At 35.1% G+C, this 13,351-nt stretch overlaps 1 protein-coding gene across 10 annotated transcripts; it reads left to right on the top strand.

Annotated features, from left to right (window-relative positions):
* Positions 1–7,137: 7,137 nt before the first annotated feature.
* Positions 7,138–12,857, top strand: LOC144569318 (ARM repeat superfamily protein). Of its 10 annotated transcripts, none has more exons than XR_013516038.1 (11): positions 7,138–7,390; positions 7,805–8,258; positions 8,343–8,429; positions 8,900–9,090; positions 9,327–9,389; positions 9,646–9,841; positions 10,131–10,195; positions 10,328–10,429; positions 10,792–10,919; positions 11,969–12,022; positions 12,148–12,857. XR_013516038.1 is itself a non-coding variant. In XM_078319606.1 (10 exons), the coding sequence occupies exons 1-9, from the start codon at positions 7,314–7,316 to the stop codon at positions 10,901–10,903; spliced, it is 1,347 nt and encodes a 448-aa protein (XP_078175732.1). In that variant the 5' UTR covers positions 7,138–7,313; the 3' UTR covers positions 10,904–10,919; positions 12,148–12,857. The 10 variants fall into 10 exon arrangements, 6 of the variants coding, with proteins under 6 accessions (XP_078175732.1, XP_078175730.1, XP_078175733.1 ...); XR_013516039.1 differs by having other exon boundaries at positions 11,956–12,022; XR_013516040.1 differs by lacking the exon at positions 9,327–9,389 and having other exon boundaries at positions 11,969–12,102; positions 12,231–12,857.
* The last annotated feature ends 494 nt before the right edge of the window (positions 12,858–13,351 follow it).

Here is a 13,351-nt window from a genome sequence, read left to right as displayed (position 1 = left end):
TTTAGTATTCTTCCAACCAGCACTGCCTCATCTACAACAGGATAGCCATAGCTCAGTCTCTTCTCAGATTCTATCTGCCAATACCACCGGATGCATTCTCTTCCCTCGGAATATAGTCTCGTTCCGCTGCTTCTAAATATTCCACAGTACCACCATAAGAGCATTGAGATTCGTGTGGAACGTATTTGAACGGTTGATATTTCTCAAAAAGTCACACAAAATATGAAATATCTCAGAGGATGCGAATTAATGGTGGAGCCGGCTCTGTCACAGAACGGCACGGTACATGCATGTGTCGGTTACGTGCCATGACTCGCGTATTCCGTGCCGTGACTATTTTTATAAAATTTGACACGGCACAGCACGTGCAGGATTTAGTCACGGCATAGCACGTAATCACGCGTAATTAGGACCGTTAGATCTTGACCAAATGGTGAATATTGAATAAACTAATCTAAATTATGATTAAATGGTCACACGAGTCACGTTTGGCCATGACACGTTTAGACACAGCATGACTCACGTAGTGTGACTATTTGTATACCGTGACCACCCCTTAACATTTTAGTCACGGCACCGCATGTGAAAAATTAACTTAAACATGATACGACACAATATGGGACCAAAATCATAGTACGCTAGTCACGGTACAACACGTCACGATACGTTTTTTCCACTCTAGCTAATGACATTTGTGTCATTTATATCAGCTGCCATCGAGTAGAATCTACGCTTGCAGCTGCCATCGAGTGAAATCTATGCATGCTTGCTGCAAACAGAGAGGAAGGCCATCACCCATTCACACGCGCACGGGAACACACTTGAGTATTATACTGTTTTGATGTAGGAACCTGTCAAAGAGGAAGTTACCCGACAGAGTTAAAAAAAAAAAAAAAAAAAAAAATCTCATTTACCATTTTATTAATTGTACCAAATCGGCTGTACATTTAACATCTATTAAAAAAATACTTTTATCAATTGTAGCATCAATTCTTAATATTAAAGCCACTACGGATGTAGTTATCAAATAGAAGAAATCATTTAGAAACTAATATAATTATTCATGATATAGGAAATTAATTAAATTAATACTAAAATAAAAATTTATGCCATCATAAATTATTTATCCACTTTTATTATATATTCTCACCTCGAGGTTGACTTGAGTGAGCTATAGAGTAAAACGCGTTTGTACTCCACACCATATTTGCATTTTGAAAGTCCAAACAACTGATCCGAACCGCTCAACGTGTTCTCTATATTGAAAAGTGCTTGGAGACTAAATTTTATATTTTTTTGGAATTTTTTTTACTATTTATTAAGCCACTTTGAAAATAGTTGTTTTACTATAAACAGTAAAAAAAAAAAAAAAATTCTGGACCATCTGTTCAGTGATTTTCAAAGTGACTTAATAAATAGTAAAAAAAATTTAAAAAATGTAAAATTTGGTCTCCAAGCACATTTTAATATGGAGATCTTGCTGAGCGGTTCAGATCGGTTATTTGAATTTTCAAAATAAAAATATAGTGCCATGAAGTAAAAACTTGTTTTACTTCATGGCCCATTTTAGTCCACCTCCTCTCACCTCATCTAAGTAGGATTGAAATTACTGGATTTAGATCTCAACTCACTTCTAGATCTTTTTAATTAAGAAAGAACCTAAGTTTATGAAAATATCTTTGAATATTACCTAGTACATATGTTGTTTGGGTGATAAATCACTGGAATTATTATTTGGATGTCATTAATTATCCAAGTATCCCCGAATACAAGTATATAAGTATGAGATTTATTCGGCAAAATTTTATTTTTTATAGTATCAGACTACTTCCAAACAAAGTGATGCATTACCACTTCATATTAACATTTGCAAAAGAAAACATTGGTGTAATGGAAATTGCATTTGCATAAGCATCATACCTAAATCAATTGTGCTAAATTATTAAACAACTAACGTCTAATTAAAAATAATTTATTGTATATAAAATCATCTCTCTGAATTTATAACGGTGTGTGCTCTCATGTGATCAATTATTAATTTATTATATATTCTACGTGCGATGAAATAACATTATCCATTAAAACCTAGATATTCAATCAACACGTCACTGTACTTAATTATCGAACTTATACTTTAGAATGAAATCTAGCAATATATTAAGAATTATACCCTATCAAGTTATCCAACTTGTCATTTGGAATCAAATAACCGCGTGCTAGAACTTGAATTACTGATATGTTTGATTGCAATTTAAAAAAAAAAATAGAATAGTAAAATCAGTGTTTGTTTTATTAGAATAGCTTGTTATAACTTTTTATGGAAATAGCTTGTTCTCATAAGACAAATAAGTTTAGTTCTCTATTCTAACTCAACCAAACACCGAATAACTTATTTTAAATAATTTGATATCAATAATAACTTATTCTCAATCCAACCAAACATACTCAAGAATAGCATATTCTAATCCAGCTTAATTTCTGGATGCGAGTTGAATCTTAAAATATAATATGAATTTAAAAAGCGTAGCTATGTAGAATTTTGTAACGTGAGTAACAAAAATGCTATGAAAAATGTATTTTAGAAATATGGATTCACCGTAACACTCTAATTACATATTTCTAATTACGTTTTATGTTTGAGTTATGATAATTGAGATGATCGATGTTATTCTAAAGTAATTAACATTTACTATATTCGTGATAATATGTTTTTAAGTCAATTTGATTTTCTAGATTCATATAGGGGTGTAGTGTATTAATACAAGGGCGGGTACGGGTACCCCGGGTATACCCGGGACGGGTACGGGTAGGACGGGTACAAGGGTATACGGGTACGGGTATGGCGGGTATATTTTTCAAAAACCATACCTTACCCGTCCTATACCCGTACCCGTGTACCCTTGACGGGTAAGGCGGGTACGGGTACGGGTATTTTATTTTTTTTTCTGTTTTTTTTCTGTTTTTTTTTTTTTTTTTTTTTTCTGTTTTTTTTTTTTCTGTTATTTTTTTTTTCTGTTTTTTCTGTATTTTATTTTATTTTTTTAACCGGGTGGGGGAAAAATCAAATTTTGGGTTTGAATTTGAATTAAAGTGGGTCAGGTATAAGGGTACGGGTACGAGTAGACGGGTAGGGTAAGGTCGGGTACGGGCAGTGTAGTAATATTAGGTAATATGCGGCCGCATATGCGGCCGCATATGCGTATGCGGTTCAGAACCGCATAGAAAATCAATATGCGGTTTAATATGCGGTTCCGCATATGCGGCCGCATATTAGGCCGCATATTAGGCCGCATATTTTTTACCGCATATTATCTAACAGGCCGCATAAAATCCGCATACCTCATATGCAGACCGCATATTAAAATTTTATTTATTAAAAAAATTCAAATTCTTTTGAATTCAAATAATTTTATTAATTGAAGTTGATTAAATATTGGATAATAACCCAAAACCCAAAATCCACGGTCCCAAAAAGATCCGAACTCATTTGTTGAGTCCCAATCCATCTGGTTAAATAATGCAGATAGCCTTCCGGCTTGATTTATAGGCGCCCAGCGCATTGATTTTATTTTGTTATAATTGTGGGACTATACCAGAGCACTGTTACCGCTACAACGCTACTCCGCTAATTTATCAATGCTCCGGAAGAAAATTAAATTGGGCCGGTATGTTGTAGTATAAAACTTATACTGGGCCAATATTTAAGAAAGAAGATTTAAGTAACAATTATATTATTTGATAAATGCCATATTTAATATTTGATCAGATTAATACATAATAAATATTGAATATTTAATGAAAGAATCCGCATATATAAATCCGCATAGAAATCCGCATATGCGGCCGCATACCGTATATGCGGTATGCGGTGCCCTTCCGCATACCGCATAGAAACCTAATATTACTACACTGGGTACGGGTATGGTCGGGTAGGGTATGGTCGGGTATGGGTCCAAAAAACCCTGTCCGGTCTGTTTTTTGCCCATACCCGCGTACCCGAGTACCCGACCCATACCCGGGCTCGGGCACGGGTACACCGGGCGGCGGGCAAGGGCGGGTATGGTCGGGTATACCCGACCCGGGTTTTATTAAACCTCTATAGGGGTGCAAACAGATCGGATATTATTTGTATCCGGATCCATATCTGAAAATTAGATATGGATATTCGATATTCGTTCGGATGGATACATATATGGTTTTGAATTTTAATTATCTGTATCCGAATAGTAGATATATACAGTGGCATAGTCAGGATTTTCACCATGATAGGCAAAATAAATTATTATTATTTTATTTAAATTATTAAACTATAAAATACTATTAAATAGTTTTCGATTGATCAAGAATCAAAATCGAGAAAATCGGTAGAAATCAACCGAATTAGATCGAAAACTCGATATTTAAAAAAAAATTAAGATAAATAATTAATCTAAAATATTTAAATATTAAATTTTATTTTGAAACATAATTCACAAGACTCTTCTATTAAAATTTAATCTATTTTTAAATAGTTAAACCTAATAAAAAAATTTAATGCATTACATCAAATTTCAATATATTATTTTGTAAAATATTTTAGTCTATTTCTTTGAAAAAAAGTAACATGTTTATTGTGGTCCCACTATCATATAATTCTTAATCACCTTGCTCTTGTCGTTATATTACGAAATAGATTGATGAAAGACTGTCAAATTTGTAATGACTCAATCAGGGGCAGGCAAAACTTAAATTCAGATCCAAACCAACTCTATAGGAACTTGGTACCGTATTTCAAAATCCAGGAGTAGACAATTGCCTACCTCTGGATGTAGCTAACTCCGCCATTGAATATGTACCATATAATTTAATACATATAATGAAAATATTTATGTACATATCTACAAATATCCGATATCCAATCTGTATCTGTACGTATTCATTTAATATCTGATATGTATCTAAAAAATAAAAACAAACACATATATGATTTTACCGCTATATGATCGAATCTGGTCCGTTTGCACCCCTACATTCATCACTTATCATCCTAACCAGATTCATTAAGTTTATTTTTTAATTTTTTTTAATTTTGAAATATGGGTTGGAGGTCAAGCCACCCAATATATTTCAAACCCCTGTATATTATTACAAAATATTTTATACTTTGTGAGTTTCGAACCCATAACTTTTCATATAAAACTATGTGTCTTTGCCACTAAATTAAAGACAAATTCTTCGTATATATTCATTAAGTTTTATAATAGCTAGTAGCTACTGATTTTTTCAAAAGATTTCGACTACTTCGTATGTCAAGTATGTGGCTGGCTTATTTATAATATTTGAGTATTAAATATCACTTTTTGGTCAATCCCCTAATTACATAAAAAAAATCAATTATCTATGTAAAAACAATCTTACACGGATGACGGATCCCTCTTTAAAATTAGCAATAAAACAATTTAGCCACCTACTATAATAAATCAATCTTACAAACTACAAATATAACTCAAATAACTATTCATCAATACATTCTAGAATGTGAACTTACCTTCTATAAAATAAGAAAAAAAAAACAAAACATGATTTCAATCTTAAACATACAAAAAAAAAGAATAAAAAATAAATGAAAAGATAATTTTTTTATTCAAAATTCTCGTACAATTCGAAATTTTTGGCTGCACAATTCTTATAATTTTTTTTTTTTTACATTCGCACTGAGGATAAAACTATTTTCCACGTCAGATGTCCGGGGGAGGAGAAATTCTTTTCTATAAAAATTAATAAAAAGAAAGAGAGAAATAGAAAAATTAAATCAGATTTTTTATTGATAGAAAGATCATTCAATACAATTTTTTTATTATAATTTTTAATTTTTCAGTAAAATATAAAACGATTTAAAAAATAGATGTAATAGAAAAATTTCATCTATTTTCTTAAAAAAAAATTATATTTAAATAGAGATGTAATTGAAGAATTTCATCCATCTATTAAAATTTTGAATTATTATAATTGATAGAATTTCTATCAATTTTGCTATCAATAAAAAAACCTAATGTACTGTTTATATTTTTCTCTTTCTTTCTCTTTCTCTTTATTAATTTTTATAGAATTTTTTTTTTCCTTAGGGAAGCATATATATATATAATTTTTTTTTTTTGACATTTTAGAAGCCCTTAGGCTCAGTTACATCAGCTAATCTCCTAATACAATAGTCCCTTACCAAGATATGCTATAAAAGCATTTTACCAGTTCACTGTAAACGACTCTGATTGATTGAATCCCCACCCTTACAAAGCATTTTACCAGTTCCAGTGACATGTTATCTGTTAGAAACTCGCAGCCCTCTATGCCACTGCTCACAGCGTACCTTACTGCCTCCAAAAATATGCATGCCTCTGCCTGAATTAGACTGCACGCCCGTATGCTCGCTGATTTGTAGAGAACCATTGTGCCCTCCTTAAAAATTATGAAACCAGTACCCCCTTGCCATTGCTCAACCCAGGAACCATCAACATAGCACTGATACCTGTTATCCGAGTTTACCAGTACTGGTACCGGCGCACTGGATTGTCTGGTACGATGCCCTTTCCTTGATGAATTTGCTAGCCGAGCTTCATGCGTGATGCTGTATAGGTATGAACTGAAGTTCTTTGCAGAAATTGAGTGACCAGCATAGGCTTTATCGTTTTGGTACCTCCACAAAGTCCAAAAAGAACTGAGCAGGTCTGACCACTGTTCCTCCATTAGCTCCGGTCCCATGGTGCTTAGAACTGGCTTCAAATTTTCTGGTAACTGGTCCGATCTCGGTGGCAGAGGCCCATTGAGCCAACACGCTCTAGCAAATGTGCATCTAAACAGAAAATGGCACACATCTTCAGATATTTAATGTGGATTGAATGGGGGACGGTACTGAATGTGAGCCGTGGGAGACTATGTAAGTCCGTAACCACTGAAGTAACTCAAATTTTTGAGTTTAGATATAGACCGTCCGATCAGAATTCGTGATAACCCGGCTCGAGATGAAATGCAAGACATCCCTTAATATTCGTGTCAAAGAAGATTGGACGGTCTCAATATAAACTCAAAATTTGAGTTAACTCGTGTGATATGAATTCGTAATGTGATGGGGACAATCAGTAAAACCCTTCTAACATTTCGGAACGAAGCAGCAGCGGTAGAAAGAGAAGATTTGTCGCTATTTGGAAGAGCTCAAATAATCAGAATCTAAATTTGGCAGGACCAAGCATTGATCTCTTTTCATATTTTGGTTTATTCCTATCTCCAAATACGCCGAGAATTGCTTGCGCTGTTGCTCCAGTAACAAGGCGACGCTGATGGCAGCTGGAGCGACTGGCGAATTTTCCAGTGGCGAATCCATGTGCTTCTCTATCCCTCTGAGCGTTATTCTCCAGTAATCCATCTCTCTCTCTCTTTCTCACTTACATATACACACTCGAACATCAACACAAGCATGCACTTACTCAGATACACACAGACAATGAGCGCGCACCGCGGCAGTCATTGGATTCAATTACTAGAAAACTAAAATAAACCGGATCTCCAATGATTTAGGTTGAACCTGCCAATAAATTGAGCTAATTAGTCAATTGACAGTATCACGAAGTAATTGGGAAATTTGAAGTTATCTGTAGAGAAAGACATATTAGATGGTAGAAGATTAAAAAATATATCACTTGAGAGAAATTCAGAAATTCAAAAGAAACAAATAATAATTTTTATTGATTAAAAATTCTTCATATTCAGTTAGTCCATACATTGTTCTCTAGTAAGATCTAATTTATATATGGAATTTTACACCTTTTAGGTTGTCATCCCCAGTTCTTGAAACCCTAGAAGCAACCCCATACACTCCGCCAGAGTCATCCCCTCTCTCCATCAAATCTCTTCTTCAATCACTCCTGTCATCAAATTCTGCTTCCTGTTCCAATTCCAATAAAGAACAAATTAAAAACTTCTTTCTTTGCTTGGCCACCATTGCATCAGCATCTGATTTGAGAGACTCACCAACCCTATGCTGGATCACTACAGATCTCACCTTGTCTGCGAAATCGGCATTACAGCAGTTTTGTGAGGCAGGTCTGTATGGGTCCGTGGGTGAGATGGTTGCTGATTTGTTTGGGGAGATTGTACCTGATCTAAAGAGGGTTATAAAGGAGACGTGTGTTGATACAGAGAATGAAGAAGAACTAGTGTCAGCTAATGTACCTGTTGGTTATTCCATCGTGGCAGCACATCAATTTAGATGGATGGTTTCTCAGGTTTGTTTCTATAATTCTCGTGAAATCAATTGGATCTGATTGTATGTTCTATTTTTAACAGTATGATTCTGTTACGACCTTCAGGTGGGCTATCCTCTGCTAGGAAAATTCTGTTGGCTAGTTATACCATGTGCGCTGACAGCATTGGATCACTGGTCTCCTGAGGTGAAGGTACTGTTATACTTGTACCAAATTTTGTTTAAATTTAGAAGAAGACCCAACCATGAAATTACAGAACAAGCCTCAAGTTTTTATTATTCGAGTGAAGGATTTTGGAGTTAAAACAAATAGCCACTATAGGATTCTAAAATTAAAGGGACAAAGCACATCCAACACAACTGTAAAATGTTTTTGCAGGGGATGGACTAGTAGTTTTGTAGCTGAATTATATGATAATTTTTTAAATACTTCACAAAATAAAGCTCCGCCCTGACTGTAGAGATTTTTTTTTTTTGTACTTCTTTCCTTCTAAGCTATAATTTGCCAGAGCAGAAGCCATTACAGTGCTGTGCACAGCTGGAGTAGCTTATGTACTGGTTCAGCAGAAGATGTGATTGAAGTCATGAAATCATTATTACCATGTCTTTTTTTTTTTTTTCTCCTAAATGAATTCAATTTGGTGTTCCCATATTTATGAATAGGCACAAGGGATGGTGACCTTCATTCACATAGCAAATAACGTGAGCACTACTGAGTTGAGCTGGTATGAGGAGGCGATACTTGATGCATGCTGTCGCAATATACCTTCTAGTGATGAACTCTGGTACCATGTGGTTGAGGTGTCTGTTCTTCTGCTGACACACACTCAGAAAGGCAATCCACGTAGCCCTTGGTATCACTTCTGATATTCTTGGTTCTCTTTTCTTAGACTTCAATTCTTTGTCAGCATCAAGAAAAGATACATAAAAAGGGATAGCTATGGAGGTCCCTTATTGTCCTTTTACCAGTCGAAGTGTGATAGCAGAACAAATGAGACAATATGTGGTTTTGATATTGATTTATTTTTTTTGGTTCTATTGGGCCTTTTTGTCGGATGATGCTTTTGTCATATACATGCTTCTGTGTTAGTACTGGAAGTTTCAACCCGGGATTTCTGTCTGAGACCTCAGAAGCAGTTGCAGTAAGGAACTGGTATAACCTGCGTATCATAGGAAATGCTGGCTTGTTACTGGCTAACTCTTTAATTACTGATCTTCAGTCTTATACATTACATGTATTCAATTATCCGTACGTAACTACATGGGGTACCTGGCTTTGTGATGATTCTATAGAAAGAGAAGTGCAATCCTACATAAACTGTATAGCCAATCAGAAGTCCTTTGTCCTTTTAAAACAACGTGCATGAATCATTTGATTAATATTTAATTCTTATTTACTATTTTTTAAGGTTTGATCGCATGCTTAGCGAGATGCTTGGCCACCTGGAACGACAACCTTTCAACAAAGAACGCCGCGATGCATGGCTCTCTCTCATAGAACCTGTTTTTGATGCGATGGGGCTGTTTGTAGTGGCCCATTTCAGACGCCTTTTCTCTCTATTCTTTCAATGGATGCATGCTGATGATGATCAAACTGTTACTTTGGTAAAATATAATTGGCAATTTCTCAAAGGATTTCAGTGTTGGATCTTCTTAAGGCTTGGTATCTCACTGACAGAAGAGTCTTAATATCTTGACTAGAAATCTGAAATCCACACCAAGTTGATCAAGCCTGAATATCTCAGAATCAACATATATTGATGTCTATAAATCGTAACAAATATATATATGTTTAAGTACAATATCATCTCTTTTTAAAAAAAAAATTGAGTTGAGTTGCAAAACATAGAATGGAAACCATGAACTAAACGCACAATATTTTGTATCTTATCAGGTTTTGGAACGGTTGAATGCAATTATTAAACTAACATGGATTCGAAAATCACCACACACTGAGAGGTAGGGTGCGTCTGTTTATTAATTATTTCAAAATTGTGAAGTTTTTAAAATTTTATTTTATGTTTCTTTAATTCTGATAAAAGTTGTTCATCATGTGACTTTTCATTGAATTTTCTTTTTATTTTTATAAAGGTTAGTAGATGAACTAGTTCTTATCTACAAGGAATCAGCAGCAAGAAAGAATCGTGAACTTCTCCGGAGTAGCATTTTACAATTGTTGTCTTTGCTTCAAAGGTACCCAAAATAAAAAATGTTCTTTTGTTAGATAAGAACTACTCATTTCTTCAAAAATTTTTTTGGATAAGATAGCTGTCCCAACTTTCTATTGAGAAAGGTAGCTGCCCCAACTTAATCCAAGAAATTTTAATTTAGGTCCAGTACTGACTGTACTGTTGTTAAAATTCATCTTAGAGTTATCTTAATACTAACTTGTAAAACATAAAGATGTGGCAAAGAATACCGAAACACATGTTACCACTACCTATTTCTAATTTTCTATCCAGTAGCAATCTAGTTAGTTTAAGATAGGTTTCACATACCATATTTCATTGGTGATCTTTCTGATCTCAATTTTTCATTTTCTACTTTTCCTACAGATGTAAAGGAGTGCAGTTTGAGAGCACCTGGGAAAAACACACTCATGATCCTGACCTGGTGATGCTGGTGTCTTCTTTTAACCAACACCAAATGCAGATAACGGGCTCATAGCTTTCTTCTTCTTCAGGTCTTGACTGATGCTTTTTCATGCGAACTGGCATTTCATTACCATGCACCATTTATATGGTTGTTTATTGAATTTTTTTATGTTTGATAGTTACTGATGGAGCTCTGTAACCAATACTATATGCATACGGTGTTGCACCATGTTTTGAAGTCTTATGAAGTTATGATACGTTTTATATATATTTGCATTGTATAATTTCTAGCAATATTATTACTTTTAGTTATTACAAAATCTAGTGCAATAATAATGTAATATGTGATATCCAATTCCAGGAGTGTGTATCCTCTGAGATATCTCATATTTTGCGTGACCGATGGTGTCCGGTGCTTATTTCGGGATAGCGCAGGGGGCCAGTATTATTTGAGCTTTGAGATTTGTGTAGAACGTATGTGAACGGTTGAGATTTTCCAAAAAGTCACACAAAATATGAGATATCTCAGAGGATGCAAATTCCAATTCCAGTAGGCATCAACTACTGGACTTGTACCTTACATGTCAGGTTTTGTAATGGTACGTTGCACTGCCTTGTAAAGTAGAAGCCAAGATCACATTACATCGCAGTAGCTAATCATGCTAACTTCTAATTAATCCCCAATAATTCTAACTGTAGTATGGAAGGATTTTGTAACCAAAAGTCAGCCCAATATGGAATACAATGGTTTTTGTTCCAATTTTCTATTAGGTTGAGTGAAACCAAAATTTAGGCTGGAATTTAATGGATTTGACAACCTTGGTTGCAAGCCTAAATCATTGGAAACACAATGTGTGACCCTTTTACCGATGGATGGTTGGGCCAGTGAGGGAACAAACCATACCTTCTAGGTGGGGGTCATTTTTTTACTATTTGTAGCATAGAGCTTTGTGAAAAATAACTTGAAGGCACCAAGCCACCTGCCATACGATTCTGGCAAAAGCTCATTTAGATCCATTGACCCAAGGTTTATAATTGCCTCCCCATGAGACTGAATCAATGCATATCATATTGCTTTCATAAAGGTGCAGTCTACTCAGGTAGGTTCCTTTTAACTTAGAGCAGATATCACATGCAGATCCACTCTAAAGGGGAACTGAAATATTCTTCTTGAAGCAAAGGGAACCAGCTGGTAACCCCCCTCAAAACTGAAATATTATTCTTGGATCAAAGGAAAAATCAGCTCATAGATGATCTCTTCATTTACGCACGGTAAAAAACTCACATCGTCCAACATCTGTGCTTCTTTCTATACAGAACCATAAACTACCTCTGTTCCATTACCTGGGTCCAGAAAGTACAAAAGTATAACAAATCTGTAAAATAGGACTTCTATGTAGATGGAGAAGGGACATAGGAGGATGGTTACCAACAGTAGTGGCAAGAGTGCATGTCTTCAGATAGCAGTATTGCAAACAAGGATGGCACAAAACAGTACCAAGGAGGGGGGCAGGGGGTGGTGAGGCACAAGACAGCTGCCCTTCTTGCCTCTTTCCACAAACACAGCCCAGACAAGTGCAACTACAACTCGGGGGTCAAGTGGCATTGTTTGGAGCACATCCAAAGTTGGTACCAGCAAACTAGGATTTCTTTTGTACCAAGCCTCTAATGACAGGGCAGCTGCAAGATATCAACAAGGTGAAAGATCTTGATTGGTTTCCTAATGGCCCCACCGGAACGGCTTTGTGATACAATTCTGCACCTCGTGCGGGTCTCATCAATTCTCATTCTTCTTATTTGCAGAAGGCCTGATTTTTTATCTCATTTTCGTATTCTCTCTGTATAGATTTATGCATAGCAAGAATAATTAATTGGTATCACCAGCACAACCTTATCATCTAAACATTTTTCTTCTTGTAAGAATTTAATAAAACGCTTAGGATGTATATACTGCTACACTGGATCTAGACGGTGCTTGTTTCATGGCTGGTACAGGGGTATCAAATGTTGTATTTTCCCCTGCTAAATTGTCTAGTTTGTCTCATGCTGGTACAGGGTCTCTTATGTTTGTATTTATCCCTGTTAATCTGAGCTATACCGGCCACAATGTCAGTATGTATGTGCTTACTTGCTGCCATTCTAAACAGCAGCTCATCCTGTACATCACTTTTTTGGTAATATATGCCTTAGAGGGCCTTTCTACCAAAGAAAAAACGCTTAGGATATATGTGATATGATAATGTGACATTTTCAAATAGTTAATTGTGGTCGTCGATTTTTGTTTTTTCTATTAAGCATTGATCAAACATTTGAATAGAAAAATATTTTCTGTACAGATGTTTTTGGTTGAAAAATTTACAATATCAGGGCGGTGTCAGGAAGTATGATAGTATGATATAATTTTTGCGTGGGCCATAATTTTATAATTACATGAACACGTATATTTTTGTATTTTTTTTTTTTTGAAAAGAAGTATAGTAACCCAAGTATATTTTTAATTGTTTTTTTTGGCTAGGGGTGG

The sequence above is a fragment of the Carex rostrata genome, chromosome 18, assembly GCF_964058835.1.
Source record: "Carex rostrata chromosome 18, lpCarRost1.2, whole genome shotgun sequence".
Lineage (NCBI taxonomy): Eukaryota > Viridiplantae > Streptophyta > Magnoliopsida > Poales > Cyperaceae > Carex > Carex rostrata.
The sequence above is the reverse complement of the archived record's forward strand: the minus strand, read 5'-3'. Positions and strand labels throughout refer to the sequence as shown.